This window comes from Canis lupus, chromosome 11 (assembly GCF_011100685.1).
Source record: "Canis lupus familiaris isolate Mischka breed German Shepherd chromosome 11, alternate assembly UU_Cfam_GSD_1.0, whole genome shotgun sequence".
Taxonomy (NCBI): domain Eukaryota; kingdom Metazoa; phylum Chordata; class Mammalia; order Carnivora; family Canidae; genus Canis; species Canis lupus.
This window is the reverse complement of record NC_049232.1, coordinates 26,455,348-26,476,659: the sequence shown is the minus strand read 5'-3', so window position 1 is coordinate 26,476,659 and position 21,312 is coordinate 26,455,348. Positions and strand designations below refer to the sequence as shown.

Below are 21,312 nucleotides of genomic sequence, written 5' to 3'. Positions count from 1 at the left end.
AGCTCAAAACCTAAGTTACTCACCATTATGGCTTTGGGTCAAGCTACCACCTACGTTATCCTCTTTAAAATGGCTGAGTATGATCTCTCAAAAAAAAGTGCAGAATAACAATAACCCAACTTTCCAAACCTGCCATGCATTAAGTGAGAAGTCCCAACTGCACATCATCTAAATTTCAGAACCAGTTCTACTAATTACTCCCAAATCCACAAGCGACATGATGACGGAACAGAGGATGAGGCACTAAAAAATGAAGCAAGCATGGAAGACAGAAAAATTCAAAACTGAATTGTGGTACCGGCTGCATTCTTCTGTAAATTTAGTAAAAATCACTGAATTGTATACTTAAAAAAAGGAGTGAAGGTGAAGTTCATAGCCTATAATTTATACCTCAAAAAATCTTGGTCTGGAGACACCTGGGTGGCTTAGCGATTGAGTGCCTGCCTTCGCCCAGGGCCTAATCCTAGAGTGCCAGGATCAAGTCCTACATCTGGCTCCTTGCAGGGAGCCTGCTTCTCCCTCTGCCTGTGTCTCTGCCTCTCTTTGTGTCTCTCTCATTAATAAATAAATAAAATCTTAAAAACAAAACTTGTATTTTGTTTTGTTTTTTAAATGCAGGGCTAACCAGGTAATTAATTAATTAAGGAAAATTATCCAAAGCTGGCTATGAGAAGGCAGAAATTCAAAGAGGAAAAAGCAAACACTGGAAACTGTTTATACCGGGGTGGTGAATAAGAGAAATACAGTATGAGCCATTCTATGATCAGAATTTGGGTTTTTAATGGGTCAACACCATGGCCCTCATGAGGTAAATGTCTCTGATCTGGTTATGTGTTAGCGGTATCCCTAAACAACTGGCAGGAGCAAACATAAATGGAAATTTTCTCTGATGGAAGACAGTCTAAATCCTGGTCTCAAAGAATTCTCCTATGCAAAATGCCAGGAATGTTAATTTACTATAAAAAATGCAAGATGTACACAAGAAATAAGCTATCTTGGGCAGGAGTAAGCTAAACAATTGTGTAATCAGATCCATGACTGCAGATATTCAAATGATCAAAACTGGAGTATTAAAAAATATGTTCCTCGTGTTAAAAGAAAAAGTACGCAAAGGAAAACGTATTCAAAAATGCCTAGACATATTGGGAGAAGGATCAAAGTAGAACTTCTAGAGAAAATTAGTAACTTCTAGAAGTTGAAAATAATATCGACTAAATACTGTTAGAGAATTATTAATCTGTAAAGTCAAACTGAACAAATTATTTATGGAAACGAAGCATGGAATTAAGAGATGTGCAGTTAGACTGTGGTCTACTATTCAACTATGAGGGATTCATAAGGAAAGACAGAGAATGGGGGAGCAGCAACAGTGAAAGAGGTATCGGTTAAAAATTTGTCAGAGTGGATGAAATATAGTTTCAGATTTCAGTAGACAAATTTTAAGCAAGGTGAATAAAATCCATACCTGGACATACTATAGTGAAGCTTTACAACAACAAAGACAAGATCTTTAAAACAGTCAAAGTTAATACAAATTATTCACAAAGCAAGCTCAGTAAGATTGAATGCTGACTTCTCAATAGCAACAATGGAAGCCAGAGATGGGGAAATAATATCTTCAAATCATGGCAGGAGGGGGATGGGGGTAGGGGGAGTGCTCATCATGCAGAGATCATCTTAGGACTGTACATTCAATGAAATTATTTTTCCAACACGTAGGGCACAATAAAAATATTAAGACAACAAAAACCCAAAACAAGTTGATAGCATTTACACCAGACAGATCTTTCCCCTAGCTAAGAGTCTCTAACAAAAATGCTTCAGGAAGAAGGGAAGTAATTCCAGATCGAAGGCTTAACAACATGCGAGAAGAAAGGAGAAGCAATGAAAATAATCTATCAAGTACAATTTCAGCAAAGTTAAAAAAATGAATACAGAAACATCAATGGGGCTAAAGCTTAAAAGAACCAAAGTACTGGACAACAGTAATACTTGAATTGGAGAATGATGGAAGTTAAAGCATTCTAAAATTCTGACATTATTTCAGAAAGAGGAGAAGATACTGATTAACCTAAACCTCTGAGTTTAAACATGCATGCTGTAACACCCCCAGCCACTACAAATAAAACAGTTTACCACTTACAAAGAAGAAGGGGAAAAAAATACGAGGTGAGAGGGCTCAATCAATCCAAAAGAGGAAAGATACTTAGAAACAGAGGAGGGATGGAAACTGAGGGTTAAGGAGAAAGAACAAAATGCAATGGTACAAATCAATCCACATATCATAAAGGTAATGAATGTGTATGTACAAAACTCTCTAACTGGAAAAAAAAATCCAGCTAAACTGAGTAATAAAAAAGTAAACATATGCTCTTTATAAAATACATTTAAGACATAACAAAGGGGATCCCTGGGTGGCTCAGCGGTTTGGCACCTGCCTTTGGCCCAAGGGTAATCCTGGAGTCCTGGGATAAAGTCCCTCGACGGGCTCCTTGCATGGAGCCTGCTTCTCACTCTGTGTGTCTCTGCCCCTCTCTCTCTCTCTCTCTCTCATATGAATAAATAAATAAAATCTTTAAAAATAAAATAAAACATAAACAAAGGTTGTACACCATTTTTAAAAAGAAAGGAGAAAGCTATACTGGGATGATCAAAAGGAAGCACCGGACTCACAGCCCTCTGTCCTCCCCAATATTGTCACTGGGAGGCTGAAGACCACATGCTAGGCACCTCACCAGATCACAGCTCTTTGCATCTTAACTCAGTGGCAACTGAATGATATGACCTTGCCTTTTAAGAGATTACGAGAATAAAAAAAGAGTCATGTGGAATCTGTCAGCGTTTTAGATAATAAAATGTTGAGGCCCTATCTATTTAATCATTAAATCTTTATATATAAATATATAAAAGACCCATGTAGGCATTCTTTTTCTTTTTTTTAATTTATTTATTTATTTATGATAGGCACACAGGAGAGAGACAGGCAGAGACAGAGGCAGAGGGAGAAGCAGGCTCCATGCACCGGGAGCCCGACATGGGACTCGATCCCGGGTCTCCAGGATCGCGCCCTGGGCCAAAGGCAGGCGCTAAACCGCTGCACCACCCAGGGATCCCCCATGTAAGCATTCTTTTCACATTGTTTAGGGTAGGGTAGATTTATTTCCCATGAAAAAATGGGCATCTTCCCTCCATTCTAAAGACAAGGAGTGGGGCAACTGAGTGGCTCAGCCGGCTAAGTGTCTGCCTTTGGCTCAGTTTATGATCCCAGGGTCCTGGGATGGAGCCTTGAGCCCTGTGTCACCAGGGTCGCTGCTTCTCCCTCAGTCTCTGCCACTCCCCATGCTTGTGCTCTCTCAATCTGTCAAATAAATAAATAGTCCTAAAAGGGAAAAAAAAAAAAAAAAAAAGACAGGAACTAAACAATTCATTGTTTCATCCCCCCCCCCTTGCTACCAGGAAGTTCCTCGCCAAATCCAAATGCAGTCATTGTAATTATGGTTCAACACTATTATTCTTTTCATAGGTTCTGATTTTCTACATCTACATTATTTTATGATGTATATCTTTATTTGAAATGAGCCTTATCAAATCTAATTTTAGGAAGAGGCAGGATATAAATACAAGCATTTCTAGTAACAGGATTAGAAACTGTGACTTTATTTTTTTTTATTTTTTTTTATTTATTCATGATAGGCACACAGTGAGAGAGAGAGAGGCAGAGACGCAGGCAGAGGGAGAACCAGGCTCCATGCACCGGGAGCCTGACGTGGGATTCGATCCCGGATCTCCAGGATCACGCCCTGGGCCAAAGGCAGGCGCCAAACCGCTGCGCCACCCAGGGATCCCGAAACTGTGACTTTATTAAAATATCATGAACTATTTTAAACAGTTTGGCTATTTGGTACTTTTCTAAAGGCTTTTTTTTTTTTTTTAAGATTTTATTTATTCATTCATGAGAGACAGAGAGCAGAGGGAGGCAGAGACACAGGCAAAGGGAGAAGGAGGCTCCATGGAGGGAGCCCGACGTGGGAATCGATCCTGGGACTCCAGGATCATGCCCTGGGCCGAAGGCAGGTGCCAAACCACTGAGCAACCCAGGGATCCCCTCTAAAGGCTTTAATTGTAAATCACCACCCAGATGATACAATAATAATTTCTATTTATTTTGTTATCGTACGTACACTTTAAAAGTTCCTATTTCTAACTGCCTGAGTAATTTCTCAGTACAGCTAGATAGGGTGTCTGCCTAAACATCAGTTCATCAGCTCTAGTGATATGCCAACACTTCTAGAGCAGGGTGAAGAATGGGCAATGAATGCTTCCTTGGTCATTCCTACTGATGCTCCAAGAGAAAAGAATCTGGATGTTCCCTGAAAACAAGGTTCCTCTACTACCTTCACAAGACCATCCTAAAATTTGACTAGGTGGTTAAGCTCAGCCAACAACACTTGTTTTGGGTATGACGTGTTAAAATAGTACACGCAAGACACTTGTTTTGCATAGCCTCATGCATCTGAATTTATAGACCTTTGAAAATGTGAGCAGACCAGCTCAACAGGCTTAGCAAATTCTTTTGGAATCCAAAGTCAGCATTCCTCCCCACCCCCCAAGAACACCAACTTCTTTTAACATACTACAGTCCTAAGAAAATGAAGCTTCGTTTCATTTGCTATTTACAAGAATTTCAGTCTACAGTATTATACAGAAGCTCTGATAAAATACTGAAGATGTCACAGGTGGACCATATAAGGTCAGTGTTCAATTCAAATACTCCTTAAAGAGCCTTCTTCAGGGCTACTCTACTGTGCATTATCAGCAAACCACAGAATATAAGTAATAATGCAGATCATTTGATTTGCAGTAAAAAGACTCATTAAAGCCATTAAGTCTTGCATAATGGGAAGTACTTTGGGGTGCAGATGGAGCATGGGGCAATGCAACAAGTAATGATAATCCAACTCAAAATTCAAAAGCATACCAGTTACATTTACTTTTTGGTTCTTAATACACAAAACAAGGAATGAGATACAATCTAATTGTAGCAAGTTCATTAAAATAAGAGGCCTATTTTATTTTTTTAAGATTTTATTTATTCACCAGACACACAGAGAGAAAGACACAGGCAGAGGGAGAGGGAGAAGCAGGCTCCATGCAGGGAGTCTGACATGGGACTTCATCCTGGGTCTCCAGGATCACGCCCTAGGCTGAAGGCGGCGCTAAACCACTAAACCACTGAGCCACCCAGGCTGCCCAAGAGACCTATTTTAATGCAAGCTCTGGGGCTGTGGAGAAAGGGATACTAAATGATACATAGTTTTTATAGGCAAGATCTCGTGAATGGCATTTTCCCTATTTCACTCTCAATTCATGAAATTGAAAAAGGACTTAGAAAAAAGCAAAATTAAAAGGGAAAACTGATTGCTCTTTAGCTATTAAGCTGCTCACAGCCAAAGGAGGTAGGCAAAGAATGAAGCAATTAAAATGGACACACGGGTGTTGCATTATTGACAAAAAGGTTAATATTTCCAACAAAATAAATTTTTTACCTCAATACACTTTAAATTGAAGAGCGACATAAAGAAATCATTAACTTGATATGGGAGGAAGAGTCAAGTATAAAAGCTGTTATCGTTATCCTGAAGCACAGCCTTGCCCTTTCATAAGATGAAAGAAAAGCCCTCAGTGCTAAACTGCAGAGCAGGAAAAAAAAAATGGTGAAAAGAAGCATCACCCAGCTCACCAGTTATGACCCTCAGCTCTCACTCCCTTACTCACTGACCTTGGGGACACACAACCTCTGTACATTCCTCACATAAGAAAAGGGACTTCCATACCATGTGGTAATAGAATCCACTGACAAATGTGGTATGAGACAGGCAGAAGTCCTAGCCAGAACCTGAGAAAGTAAGTTAAGAACTACTTCACAGCAAACACTCCGTTATTTGCTTTTTCAAATAAAACACAGTGTAATTTAGTAAAGATCCAATTGGCAGCCGGCTCCACACAGCCTTTTGGACACTAAATGGGTGCACACAGAGGAGCTGGAGAAATTTTCTCCTGCTTGTAAAACCTTAAGAGTCAGTATATGGTCTTTATTTGTGATATTAATCTTGTATTTCTACACTGTAATATACAAAGAAGGCACCATAAAAGGTTTCTATTTTTAAGTGGGTGTTATCCCTAATACTACTCAGAAACTATTTATATATTTGAAGTAACTTTACGTGACACCCCAAATTAAAGCATAACCTTTTTATATTATTTTACTTGCTCTGGAAAAAAAGTATTTCTATTAAAGCAATAAATAAGACTTCCAAAAACCAAGTTAGCAAGTGCCAACACATCTGCTCCAATTTTATTTTGGTCATGTATTAAAATGCTACTTAAATAGCAGTTTTAGCTCAGCTTCCATTTAAAATGCTGATAAAATGGATAACTTTTTTCACGTATCATCTCAGTGCCGTTTATAACACATTATACAAAATAAACACACTATATAAATTATTTTGTCTTTCTCTCTCTAGTAGAGCATAACCCTTCATGGGGGTGGGGATTTTTGTTTTATTCATTACTATCTCCCCAGGGCCTAGAACAGTGACTGGGACATATCAGGAACACTATAAATATCTGTCGTAAGAATCTTTCACAATTTTTTTTCCTCCCTTTACTATAAGAAATTTGCTTTACTTTTTTTTTTTTTTTTTTTTTTTTTAAAGATTTTATTTATTTACTCATGAGAGATACAGAGAGAGGCAGAGAGAGAAGCAGGCTCCATGCAGGGAGCCCAACATGGGACTCGATCCCTGGTCTCCAGGATCACACCCTGGGCCGAAGGCAGGTGCCAAACCGCTGAGCCACCCAGGCGTCCCTGCTATACGTTTTAGAAAGCTTTGTGCTAGCAAACAAAAATATTGCTCAATATCAACTCATCTTTAAAAAGTTTCAAAATTTTCTCCTTCATCTTCACATCCCCCCAAATTTTACAATTCATCCCTTCATGCATACATTATACGGAATGATGTATTATGATGCTCTTTTGTATAAATATTACAAACACTAGAGAAGAAAATCGGGCTCAATAACAGTGATGTTCGGTCATAACATACAGCTCTGCATTTCTCAAAGTACGGTCCTGAGACCAGTGACTGAGAATCCTGGGGGACGGTGGTCTGGTGATCTGAAGGTTAAGCACCTAAGTTCTAGTACATTCATTCAACTAGTAGTTAGTGAGAGCACCTACTATGTTCCAGGCACTGTTCTAGGCCCATGTTCTCAAAGAATTTACATTCCTTGAGAATGAAGTAGGGAACAGAAAAATAAGAAAGCCAAACAGACCCAATAATTTCAAATAGTGAAAAATGCTAGGGAAGCTATAAAACAGGTGATAGGTTTAAAAAAAAATGGTGGAAGGTGGAACGGAGAGGATGAGGGATCCAGAAGCCTCTCTGCAGAGGTGACATTTGAGCAGAAACCTGAGGGTGAGAAGATAAATGGATAGAACATTCTAGGCAGAGAGCCCAGGCAGTGCAGAGGACATAAGGTGGTGATATGATGTTTGGCTTCACTTCAGTGATGAAGAACACATTTTCTAACACCCAATAAATCAGATCATGCAGTTTAGGGATCAAATGTGAGAAGAGTGCATCTAACCCCAAGGGGTAGCTATCATACAATAGCAGCACCCAAGTGTTCATGTGGAAAAAAATCTTTTTAAAGGCAGGGGTGGGGGTGGGGGGTTTGGACAAAAAGAAGAAGAGAAAGACTAGAGGCAGTTGGAAAGGCAGGCAGGGTACCTTATGTACTACAGTTCACAATGTGGTTTTAGGGGGGGCTTGGGTGGCTCAGTCAATTAAGGGACTGACTCTTGGTTTTGGCTTAGGTCATGGTCTCGAGGTCATGAGACAGCCCCATATCAGGCTCTGAGCTGAGTATGCAGCTTGCTTAAGATTCTCTCTCCTTCTGCCCCTGTTCCTTCCCCTGCCCCCAACTGCTCTCCCACACATGCACTCTGTGTGTAAATAAATACATCGAAAGAAAGAAAGGAAAAGGGAAAGGGAAAGGGAAAGGGAAAGGGAAAGGGAAAGGGAAAGGGAAAGGGAAAGGGAAAGGGAAAGGGAAAGGGAAAGGGTAAAAGGGAAAGTGAAAGGGAAATGAAAGGAAAGATTTAACTGGCAAGGTGAAATTGACCAGTTCACTTTTCATTTACCCTTTCCCGTTCCCCTTCCCCTTCCATAGGAAAGGAAAGGAAAGGAAAGGAAAGGAAAGGAAGAAAGGAGGGTTTTTAGGATATTATCTCAAGTGTGTCTAAAAAGCCACAGCTGAATGGGTCCTGAAGCAAAGGAATGATGTGATCTGATTTAAAGGGGTCATGTTGGCTGCTCTGCAAAAAAGAGACTAGAGAGGAACAAGAATCAGCTGGGAAGCTATTGCAGAACAGATAGGATGGCGTGGATTAGGGAGGCGATCATGGAATAAAGAATAGAATATGAAGACTTATAAATTAAATTTGGAATGTGAGGGGAAAAAGACAAATCAAGGATGACCTGACTTGAGCAACTGGGTTGAACCATGGCAAAAAACATGGGATGCCTGGGTGGTGCAGTGGTTTAGCGCCTGCCTTCGGCCCAGGGTGTGATCCTGGAGTCCCAGGATTGAGTCCCACATCGGGCTCCCTGCATGGAGCCTGCTTCTCCCTTTGCCTGTGTCTCTGCCTCTCTCTCTCTCTCTCTGTCTCTCATGAATAAATTTTTAAAATCTTTAAAAACAAAAAACCCAAAACCAAAACACAATTATGTTTATCAAAACATTAATGCAATAATGAAAGACTGAAACTAAAAAATTTACATGCCTAATGGCAGAGGACTAGTTAAATAAATGGACCAGTAAGCAACCAACAGAAATGTTATAAATGACTACTTCATAATTCAATAAAATGGCTATGATATGGCAAGCAGGAGGAAAACACATTATATCATAACACATTATGGTATCGTTTGCCTTGGGGCACCTGGGTGGCTCAGTAAGTTAAGTGACTGCCTTCAGCTCAGGTCATGATCCCAAGGTCCTGGTATTAAGTCCAATATTGGGCTCCCAGCTGAGTGGGGAGTCGGCTTCTCCCTCTACCCCTCCCCCCCGGTGTGCTCTCTCTCTCTCAAATAAAATAGGTATCATTTGCTTCAAATAAAACAAGCGTATCAGTTTTGTATATTTTTTTCAAAAGTCAACCTACATAGAAAGTAAGTATATATCTACTCCAAAATGTTATCTCTCTTTTTTTTTTTTTTTTTTTTTTTTTTTTTTTATTCATGATAGTCACAGAGAGAGAGAGAGAGAGGCAGAGACACAGGCAGAGGGAGAAGCAGGCTCCATGCACCGGGAGCCCGACGTGGGATTCGATCCCGGGTCTCCAGGATCGCGCCCTGGGCCAAAGGCGGGCGCCAAACCGCTGCGCCACCCAGGGATCCCTCCAAAATGTTATCTCTTTTTCTTTGTGTTTTCACTTTACAAATTTTCTAAAATGCAACTCATAAGTTTTATAAATAACTGTATTTTTAAATGGCAGTATCCCAAAACCACACCAACTAATCTGGTGCTTTTATTCTCCTCAGGCACCTTGGTCCATAGGGATGCTTTCAAAAACTCCTGATATACCTCTAATATTGAGATAACAGCGAAGGGGCAAATGAGCAAATGAGCCTAAGCACTGCTGTTATACAGTAACCCTGAACAAGATCTGGCTGGTGAGAGCTTTTATGTTGAGTCTAGATCCCTACCACAATGGCACAGCATCCCCAAATGGTTCTGGGAAAAGCCTGGCTGCAATTCATTGCTGAAGAGAACATTTTCTAACACCCAATATATCAAGACTACCCGGTATAGGGATCAGATGTGAGAGGAGTGCATCTAAGCCCACAGAGTGGATATCTGATACACAGCAGCATCCAAGTATTCATGGGGAAAATTGGGAAATAGAAAAAGAAAAAAAGTATTGGACAGCACAGTAACAGAATCTCCTGTGGGAGGCTGACAGCTGGAATCCACAAAGCTGATGCTAGAATACAAACTATTTTTCCTATAGTTATCCCAATGTTAGTGGGGTGATCATGGAAATTACCAAAAAGGATATACAGGAATAAGGTAGACATGTGTTATCTAGATAATTAAGCGAGCAAGATAAAAATAAAGACATTCTAAACAGACTGTTGGGTGACGGGCACTAGGGGTTATTCTGTATGTTGGTAAATTGAACACCAATAAAAAAATTATTAGAAAAAAAATTAGGAGAAAAGAGAAAAAAAAATAAACAGGCTGGATGGCCAAATATATACTAAGAATTATTTTAATCAAGAGAATGATTTCTAGTGGCAAGCTGAAAGGTTCTAGGAATTTAAATTTTTTTGAGCAGCCACATTAAAAAAGATGCAATTAGAAAAAAATTTGCTGTTTTAATCTCAAGATATTATATTTCAACATGTCATCAATACAAAAAGCTAATAAGATATTGTACATTCTTTTTCCATACTGTTTCATCCAAATCAGGTATGTAAATTACACTTAAAGCTCTTCTCAACTCACATGTGTACAGCAGTAAAAAAAAGACAGAGTAGTTCCAGAAAAGGAGATTGTGGCTTCCCTTTCCCAACCACCAGAAAACCCAGCAAAGTCCCCCCACAGAAGCAGTCCAAGAAAATGTAAGTAACAATACACGAATGTTACATTGAAGGAGATTTACATACCAGAATGAGAATCTATGATTCTATGAGAAAAAAACTCACTCTCTGTGGTGTGAAGAAAAGGACCCAATTCCTGAGAAAAGACAACCTATCTCCCAAAGGGAAGAACCTCCAGGGATAAGAACAACAAAAACAATGCAAGAAGAACCAGGTAAGAAAAATGGTATGTCACTGGGTAAATGGCCACAAACAGGATGCAATATGGCTGTAGGAAATAAACAGCCCTGTCTTACCTCTTCCATGTGGCTTTATGGCTGCATAGCCATCCACCGGACAACCAGGCATTTCACATTCCTTCAAGATGGGGAGGTGTATATTAAAGAATATTCAGTCTCTGTCTTGGTTTCCAGGAAGGAAACTTCCAGGTTGAGATTGCTTTAGTTAATGATAGGAATGTCTTTATTATTCCTCATTGGCCCTGATAATTTATGCTAATGAGGTAACTCCTAGTGGACCCCTAGGTATGTTATGGGAAGCATAGCACTCTCCTGAGTTCTAGAATTTGTTCTAGCATATTATCAGACCTCAAGTGGGCCATGGGAAGCCCTCAAATTCGTAGCCAGTTGATCAGAAGTGGAGGCAGCCTGGGGACACTCCAAGCTTGCAGCTGGCATTTGATTTTTTTTGTTTTGTTTTGTTTAAATTTATTTATTTATTTATGATAGACATAGAGAAAAAGAGAGGCAGAGACACAGGAAGAGGGAGAAGCAGGCTCCATGCCGGGAGCCTGACGCAGGACTCGATCCTGGGACTCCAGGATTGCGCCCTGGGCCAAAGGCAGGCGCTAAATCGCTGAGCCACCCAGGGATTCCCCCTCCCCCTTTTTAAAGATTTGTTTTGTTTTTTTTAAAGATTTATTTATTCATGAGACACACACACGGGGGGGGGGGGGGGCGGACGGGACACAGGCAGAGGAAGAAGCAGGTTCCATTCAGGGAGCCCAACGTGGGACTCGATCCCGGGGTCTCCAGGATCAGGCACTGGGCTGAAGGCGGCGCTAAACCACTGAGCCACTGCGGTTGCCCTGCAGCTGGCATTTGAAGTACAGCATTCATGTGAGGGGCGTTATGGGAACTCCTAAATTTAAAGCTACTTGGGTCAAAAGAACATGTGGCCGCTTGTATCTACAGTGAGAACAATCCTGTTGGGGATCGTGCCCTTTACCTGTGGGGTCTGTGCTAACTGCATGGTCAGCACAGAATGTTACTTCAGTATTTCATTCTATTTTATCGTGTTTTTTACTGCAGTATTTTAGAAACACAAACCTATTTGGCAGAATTCTCAGTGGCTACAGAATCTGAGCCTCTCATTTCCTGACGAGGCCACTAGCCCTACTCAACTTTCTCAAGTACTCTTACTTCCCCTAAATCCCAAGGAAAAAACTACAAATGGCTACAAAAGCCAATTTCAGCGGACATTTACTCCCATTTAAGGGGAACTAATGAAACAAAAAGTATAGAGATAACAAAACAAATGAAGTATTTCACCTTTGTTTATTAAAACAAGTCTCTACCTAGTTCAGAGTTCACCATAATATAATAGTATTATGGGGAAGAGAAGCCTTGACAATGAAGAATAACGTTCTGCCTTGAGTCAAGAATTTTAGGCTTCTACAACACTTTTAAAACTCATTTCCTTCTCAAGCACATATGCAATTATATATTCTAGTATCTCTATTACCATAAATGCAATTCAACTGTTTGTAGAGTGGTAGTACAAAGCCTTTAGTTATGCCTCAAGCAATAAAAAGGATGTGTCATTTAATACACATATAAGTATGGGAGGAAGGGGTGATAAAGAGGTCAGAATGGAGTTGTATTAGGGAACACAAACTCTAAACTCAAAGGGGCCTCTGTTTAAAGTAGAAGCATGGACAATGCTCCTGAAGCAGGATCTCCAGAGCCACCAGGTACACATAACACTTCTCACTGTCCACTACACTAGCAAGCTCAAAAGGCACAGCCCTCACTGCTGGAGAACCTTAGGTAAGTGACTTAACCTCTCTAAGCCTCTATTTCCTTACCAAGAAATGCTATTGTGGAAAATGCACTATATTTGCATACACCTGGTTGTACAGCAGATGCCCAGCAAGTGTCAGTTGTGTTGATGAGGAGGACACAGCAGACCCAAATAAAGAGCCCTCCAGCACTACAGACAAGGGCTTATTACCCTCTGAGGTTCAGGAACCAGGCTCAGGGACCACAATGAGCCCATGCCACTACCAATACCTGTTACTCTAGGCCTTGAGCTTACAGTGTCCTTGCTTTCGTCTTATAGGCATACTTCCTGATATGGAGACTACTTATAGAAGGTTGGCTTCCTTTGTATATACCTTGTGCTATCGTGTGACTACTGTGAACAAAATAATGCTTAATGGAGACACAAAATAATACTCTTCTGATTTTAATTCCAAATGAGACAATCATTAACTTATATAGGGCTCCCGGTGCATGGAGCCTGCTTCTCCCTCTGCCTGTGTCTCTGCCTCTCTCTCTCTCTGTGTGACTATCATAAATAAATTTTAAAAAATTAAAAAAAGAAAAAAAAGACGACGGACCTATGACTTACAACTATAGAGTCAACTAATTTTTGACAAAGCAAGAAAGAATATCCAATGGAAAAAAGTCTCTTCAAAAAATAATGTTGGGAAAATTGGACATCACACAGAAGAATGAAAATGGACCAGTTTCTTACACCAGACACAAAAATAAATAAAAATGGATGAAAGACCTAAATGTGACATAAGGAACCATCAAAATCCTATAGGAGAACACAGGCAGCAAATTCTTTGACCTTGGCCATAGCAACTTATTAGACACGTTGCCAGAGGCAAGGGAAACAAAAGCAAAAATGAACTACTGGGACTTCAAGATAAAAAGCTTCTGGGCAGCCCCGGTGGCTCAGCGGTTTAGTGCGGACTTCGGCCCGGGCGTGATCCTGGAGACCCAGGATCAAGTCCCATGTCGGGCTCCCTGCATGGAGCCTGCTTCTCCCTCTGCCTATGTCTCTGCGCCTCTCTCTCTGTGTCTCTCATGAATGAATGAATGAATGAATGAATGAATGAATGAATGAAGATAAAAAGCTGCACAGAGAAAGGAACAATCAACAAAAACTAAAAGGCAGACTACAGAATGGGAGAAGATATTCAAAAATAACATATGTGATAAAGGACTAGAATCCAAAATCTCTGAAGAACTTACAAACTCAACACCCCAAAAAACAACCCAGTTAAGAAATGGGCAGAAGACGGGGATCCCCGGGTGGCGCAGCGGTTTGGCGCCTGCCTTTGGCCCAGGGCGCGATCCTGGAAACCCAGGATCAAATCCCACGTCGGGCTCCCGGTGCATGGAGCCTGCTTCTCCCTCTGCCTGTGTCTCTGCCTCTCTCTCTCTGTGTGTGACTATCATAAATAAATAAAAATAAATAAATAAAATAAAAATAAATAAATAAATAAAAGAAATAGGCAGAAGACACAAAGAGACTCTCCCCTCCCCCCCAGAAAAAAAAAACCATCAAGATGGCTGGGGTGCCTGGGTGTCTCAGTCAGTTAAGCAGCTGACTTGGGCTCAAGTCATGATCTCAGGGTCCCAGGATCAGCCCCTATCAGGCTCCTCACTCAGCAGGGAGTCTAATTTTCCCTCTCTGATCGTCCCTCTCCTTGCTTGCTCTCTCTCAAATAAATAAATGAAAAAAATCTTTAAAAATAATTTAAAATGAGAAGATATCCAGATGGCTAATAGACACATGGAAAGATGCTCAACATCACTCAGCATCAGGGAAATACAAATCAAAACCATGATGAGATAGCACCTCAAACCTTTCAGAACGGCTAAAAATTAACACAAGAAACTAGAGGTGTTGGTGAGGATGTGGGGAAAGGGGGACCCCCTGGAACTGTTAGTGGGAATGCAAACTGGTGCAGCCACTGTGAAAAACAGTATGGAGCTTCCTCAAAAAGTTAAAAATAGACTACCCTATGACCCAGCCATTGGATTACTGGGTATTTAACCAAAGGATACAAAAATACAGAAGGGCTACATGCACCACAATGTTTATAGCAACATTATCAATAATAGCCAAAGTATGGAAAGAACCCAAATGTCCATCAACTGAGAAATGGATAGGGATGTGGTACATATACACAATGGAGTATTACTCAGACATTAATAAGAATGAAATCTTACCATTTGCAACAGACAAGGATGGAGCTAGATTGTATTATGTTAAATGAAACAAATCAGAGAGAGAGACAAATACCATGTGATTTCACTCATATGTGGAATTTAAGAAACCAAACAGATTAACTATTATGGGGCTGGCAGGGAGGTGAGGAATAAACCAAAAGAGACTCTTAAAGATAGAGAACAAATTAAGGGTTGATGAAGGGAAATGGGTGGAGGATAGCAAAAGGGGTGATGAGTATTTAAAGAGGGTACTTGTCATGATGAGGAATGCATGTTGTATTTAAATGATGAATCACTGAATTCTACTCCTGAAATCAATACTCCACTATAGTTTAACTAAAATTTAAATTAAAAAAAAAAAGAAAAAGACTGATCTGTGTATTCTGTACATAATCAATTTAGGTCAAGGAACATTTAATTGGTAAAAGAAAATCAGATGTAAAATTAGTAATGCATTTAATGTGACCACTGATGTTTTCCTTGGAATATTTTTATGGCATTAACCTGGCCGAATGTCATTATAAATACAAATGTACGAGACATACACTTTATATAATAGGCCAATTTTCTGTTCTAATATAATGACCATCTTACCAAATGGTCTACGGAATACCTTTTCCAAATATTAGATATTCTACATTAACGTTACAAAATCAAGTAACTTGAGTATGTGCTTACTATGGGTCAAACTTTAAAAATAAATAATGAGTAAGTTAAACAATAACATAATTTCACTTATCAAAAAGCAGTAGCAAGCCCAACTTATCTGGAAATTAAATAGCAATTGACTTCCCTTTTTTCTTCTCATCTTACAAAACAACCACTTGGATAGATTTCTACTGTTCAAACATACCTAATTAACAGCAAGTTTCTTCAACTTTAAAACATGATAACTGGAATGAGTCTATATCTCAGACAAAGAGTTAAGCACCTGACATACATCATCTCTTTCAGATCTCAAAATAATCCATAGACAGGTATCATTAGTATCCCTCATTTTGCAGAAAAGAAATGGAAATTTAGAAAGGTTAAGTAATTTGCCAGGGTGCAGCCTAGGATATAGACCATGCAATTTCTTCAAATTCTAGGCACTACTATCCCCTTCTACAGTGTTTTGTAAGTTCAGGTATGTCATGACCTATCTTTATTTGCATTAACATTAAATGGAAATGTTAAGTTTCTAGGACGTAGGAACTATCCATATTTAATCACGCACATAATTAATGTAAATTGACCAAAATGGTAGTTTGGCATAGATGTAAAGTAATGATACTTTGACCTTATACATACTGTATATTAGGTAAGCCCCTAATATTTTTTGATTAAATGATATGATTTTTAAAAATCACCACACTCTATCAAGTTACCTACAGTTAATGAAACTGCTAATACACTTACCTCTATTAATTTGTTAGCATGTTCACGAAAAACTTGGGCATATTCCTTAACTTCTTTCTCATTTCCATTCTTTGCAGCTTCAATCAATACTAAAAGTGGAACGTTGGTTTCCAAAAATGAATCTGAAACATGGTCCATGACGGCTTTGCGGAGCTAATAAATAAATTGTAAAAATTTGATTTTATTTCTACCAAGGAACTAGGCAATTTTTCTCTTGTACTTTTAAATCTTAATGGAAGCTCATGAAAGCCTGCCTATACTTATACAAGGATCACTCATGTAAGCCATGCAGTTATATAATCTGCAACATAGGAAACATGATCCTGAAAATAATGGTTATGCTATAGTTACAGCGTTTTAGCAATAAAATCTCAGGTTTCAAGATAATACCCTTTTTTATCCTTGGGAATTACAAACCTGAAGTTTTTATCTTAAAGGAATAAAAGCAAAGCTGAACAGAAAGCAGATCTGGGCTGAACTGACACATCACCTTGGAATATATGTCATTAGCCTAAATGGCTAACTAAAAATGAAAAGAGAGATTAAGTATTTTATAGTTTATCTGAACAGGGTTAGCAGCACACTGTAAACCTTACACCTGAAAGGTTATCTTTATAAACATTTCTGACACGACTTTACCATAAGGAAAACAAATACACATTCCATCAATTTTGCTTTTTATCAAACATGATCAATAAAATGCCGCCTTACTAAAGACTGGAAACTATTATTACTATGAACTTTGTTTTAAATCGTAATACATTGTTTTTTAAATTCAACCCTATGTTTTTTAAACACTAAAACTCAATTGGATTCTAAAATGTTAATGGGAAAAAAATTAAAATAAAAATAAAATGTTAATGGGACTATATAACAAATGAAGAGACTCTTTCCTATGTATTTACTAAGAAAACTGAGCAAATGAAATTATCTCTAGACCCACCTATTTATACTGGAAAAACATCTCCCCTAAGGATCTAAGGGAGCTTTAAATGTGTAATCAGAATGGGGCAAGTCAAGTAAATAACTGCAATTTCTGTTTCTCCTGGATGTAAGCTAATATCACACAATCCTTCAGGATTTTGTCACAAGTCCCCAAGTCATTGTAAATTCATTTTCTTAGCTGTACATCCTTTTCACACTAGACCTAATTTATTCAGTCCATCCCGGTGGGACTGTATTATGCCAGGCCCCAAAAGATTTTATTAGTCATTTAGAACCTTATTAGCCATCAAAGAGAGATAAGCAGTTTCCTATGGAAAAATCTATCCTTTATGCCAATAAAACAAATGAGCTCAGTATTTATCAAAATTTTAACCAAAACTACAAAAGTGAGAACTTGGGAAAGCAACTGACAATTTTTCCAGTTTACCTGTCTACGTAAGTCCCTTGTCTTCTTGGTCATTTTATCTATGGCAGAATTGAGTGCATCACTTCTTTCTTTACGTCCAGCCTGGAAAATAAGAGATACACATTTTAATGACTCATAGGGAAATGTAATTATACCCAATATCTATTTTTGTTCAAATCAACATTTTCTTAAAAGTCGTTCTTTTTTTTTTTTAAGCCAAAGATTGGAAAATAAATGGGCTTATTTAGGGTAGGGGAGAACCATGTGGCTTTGGTTATAAAAACCTAAGCTTACAATGCTTAGGCTCCGTATTATCTGATGGCAGGACCTGCCGGAGTTTTAGCACAAGAAGACAAAAGCCAAGGCATGACTTTCACTTAAAAGGTTCCGCTTACACCAATTTCATTAATGAATCGGTTCTCCTTGAACTGCAACCACAAACAGGTTACACCTGATTTTGATGAACTCTGAGACATGAATGTCAAAGATGGTACCTGGCACTAAAACAATGTGAAACAATGAATTTTAAAGTTAAGATGTACCATGATAGATCACAGTTAATAATATATCTTATGCAGCTTTGTAACATTACTTCAGCCATATATTTAGGTTCTACCCAAGCTTAATGTAATTGTATTGCACAGAAAAGAACGTAATAGTCACTCTGAAAGAGTTATGTAAATGGACACTGCTTGAGAGGTCAGGAAGTTGAATTTGCACTGGGAAACATTTTTTAATATGACATTTTATTTTTTTTAAAGATTTTATTTACTTATTCATAGAGACAGAGAGAGAGAGAGGCAGAGACACAGGCAGAGGGAGAAGCAGGCTCCATGCAGGGAGCCCAACATGGGATCCAGGGTCTCCAGGATCACACCCCGGGCTGCAGGCGGCGCCAAACCGCTGTGCCACTGGGGCTGCCCTGCACTGGGAAACATTTTAACCAGAACGGAAAATCGATGGCAGCTGAAAGCAAAAGGGACAAAAGTAAGACACCCAGATAGAACTAGCCATATACTTGGAAACACCTTGGTAAGACATCAGGTAGGTTAGTCTAACAAGTACATAAAATGCTTATCCTGACAAAATGCCCACCCAACAAATGTAAAATAAAAAACACATACTAGGGATCCCTGGGTGGCACAGCGGTTTGGCGCCTGCCTTTGGCCCAGGGCGCGATCCTGGAGACCCGGGATCGAATCCCACATCAGGCTCCCAGTGCATGGAACCTGCTTCTCCCTCTGTCTGTGTCTCTGCCTCTCTCTCTCTCTCTCTGTGACTATCATAAATAAATAAAAAAAAAAAAAAACACATACTAATCACAGGAGAGAGACAAGTGGACAAAGGAATTTAACCCATTGTTCTACTTTTCAATGCCCTCAAGACGTTCTGGTATAGATATGCCATCAGTACACAAACAAGTACAGCACATGAATAGTTTGGTGAGTTTTGTTTTCTGTTTTCTCAGTGCCTTGTATGTAACATTTGTTACTCACTGTCTTATTCCCCATCTGTTAAATGGGAACAATGACACTTGCCCCTCTGTGCCCCCCCCCCCCACCCCGGGTCTCTATGGATTGTTACAGGAGAAAAGAAATACTGAGGGATACAGATCATTTAGCAGACGAGAGAGAGGAGACAAGATGGGATTTTAGGAATATTGAGAGCTGAAATAAAAGTGCTAAATTAATATAGTCACTCTCCTATCTGCTTAGGGTCATATCCATTACCTTTCCCCTTAATAATCCTGTAATGCCAATAAAATTAAGTAATATTAAGGAGTAAGAAGGAGTATGGGTGATGCAGTTGGTTGAGTGTCCAACTTTTGGTTTCGGCTCAAGTTGTGATCTCAAGGTCATGAGATGGAACCCTGCAGCAGACTCCAGTGCAGAGTCTGCTTCGGATTCTCTCTCTCTCTTCCCCTCTACCTCAATGTACCCTCTCTTCTTTCTCTCTCTCTTTCAACAAAGAAAAAAAAATTTAATGGTTCTTAAAAGAAGAGTCTCAACAAAACCGACTGAGAATTTCAACCTGAAGGAATTAACTGTGATTTACTCATGGCCATCAGTCAGAAAAGAACTTGACAAGTATAATTAGTTACTGACAATCTCAAAGATCAAATAACAGGCTCTAAGGAAAAGGTGATTAAAACAAGATTTAAAAAAAAAAAAAATCAAACTGACCTTATAACTAATGCTTTCATCAGGAAGGTCTCGGTACATTCCATAAACACACAAGTGCACAAGTCAAGAATATTTCTCAAATTAACCCAGTATAATTTAACGCTGCTCCTAACCACATTTTTAGGATGTTTCTAGTAGATCGTTTCTCTCACTTTTTTTTTTTAAGATTTTATTTATTTTCTTGGAGAGAGGGAGAGAGAGAGAGAACGAGCAGGGGGAGGAGCAGAGGGACAAGCAGACTCCCCACTCAGGGCCCTGAAATCATGACCTGAGCTGAAGACAGACAATCAACTGAGCCACGTAGGTGCCCCTCTAGTAGGTCTTTTATCCCAGAAAATATCGGTTACCTGAAATGCAAAGGCTGGGCACAATGACCTCATGAGAACCCAAACCCTTATAAACTCGAATATCCAGAAATTTTCCCAATTTGTGTAGAAGGATGTACTTTACAAGTTACATAAAAGAAAATTCTCAAATTTGATTTTGAGGTATATAGCCACAGAGCAAAATTTACTTTAAGATGCAATCCACACCAGGAATCTGTTAATTCTGTATTTGTCAAACTACCCTAAAAATCAATTTGTCTTTCTTGTTACTTTAGGAAATAAAAGTTTATGCCACATTGATCAGGAAGGGGCAGTTCAGAAGCGTCATTTGCTGAAGCTTTTAGGCTAAACTAAATAGACCACGTTTTAAATCAAAGCATCCTAAATAAATAAATAAATCGAGGCATCCCCTTAAAATATGTGTGTGTGTATACACACACAAGGTTAGGGTTCCAATCATTTAAAATATAATAGCGGTGGGCAGCCCCAGTGGCCCAGCAGTTTAGCGCCACCTTCAGCCTGGGGTGTGATCCTGGAGACCTGGGATTGAGTCCCAAGTCAGGCTCCCTGCATGGTGCCTGCTTCTCCCTCTGCCTGTGTCTCTGTCATGAATAAATAAATAAAATTAAAAAAAAAAAAAAAAGATAAGATACAATAGGGGTAAGGACACATGCATATACATACAACCTTAAGAATGGGCTTGATGAATTAAAAAAAAAAGAATGGGCTTGATGAAAGTGGAAAGGTTGTTGATCTGTGAAACAAGATTTTACTTCTCTTTCAAATTAAAGCTGTTAGGATTTTTTATTTCTAGTTTTAGTTATGCCAAAAGAAAGCTGCTCATTTAAACATTTAAAATAAATGACTCTCAGCTCCTACCTACCTGAGAGACTCTAGGTTCAATTATATTTGATATGTATGTCCTGCTAAAGCAGTGACAAAGAACTAAGAAAAAGATATGGCATATTTGGGGTTTCAACATATAGCTTCCCTTGGCAAGTAAGTAACAGCTGAACTGGGGAGAGGCAAAGGTTGCTAGATGGCCTCCAGCAACCCAGTCCCAGCGGAGACAGTGAAATGGCTTTCAAAACCCACCTTCAACAGAAGCAAGAAGCAGCCACTCCACCTTTCTCCTGT

At 39.3% G+C, this 21,312-nt stretch overlaps 1 protein-coding gene across 1 annotated transcript in view; it reads right to left on the bottom strand.

Moving 5' to 3' along the window:
- The window catches only part of CTNNA1 (catenin alpha 1), a 186,080-nt gene that overhangs the window by 32,612 nt on the left and 132,156 nt on the right, over positions 1-21,312 (bottom strand). Inside the window, exons 8-9 of the mRNA XM_038552316.1 lie at positions 17,688-17,768; positions 16,316-16,468 (exon numbers count right to left, since the gene is read on the bottom strand). Of these exons, the coding sequence (XP_038408244.1) occupies positions 16,316-16,468; positions 17,688-17,768 (234 nt within the window). The remainder of the gene's footprint in view (positions 1-16,315; positions 16,469-17,687; positions 17,769-21,312) is intronic.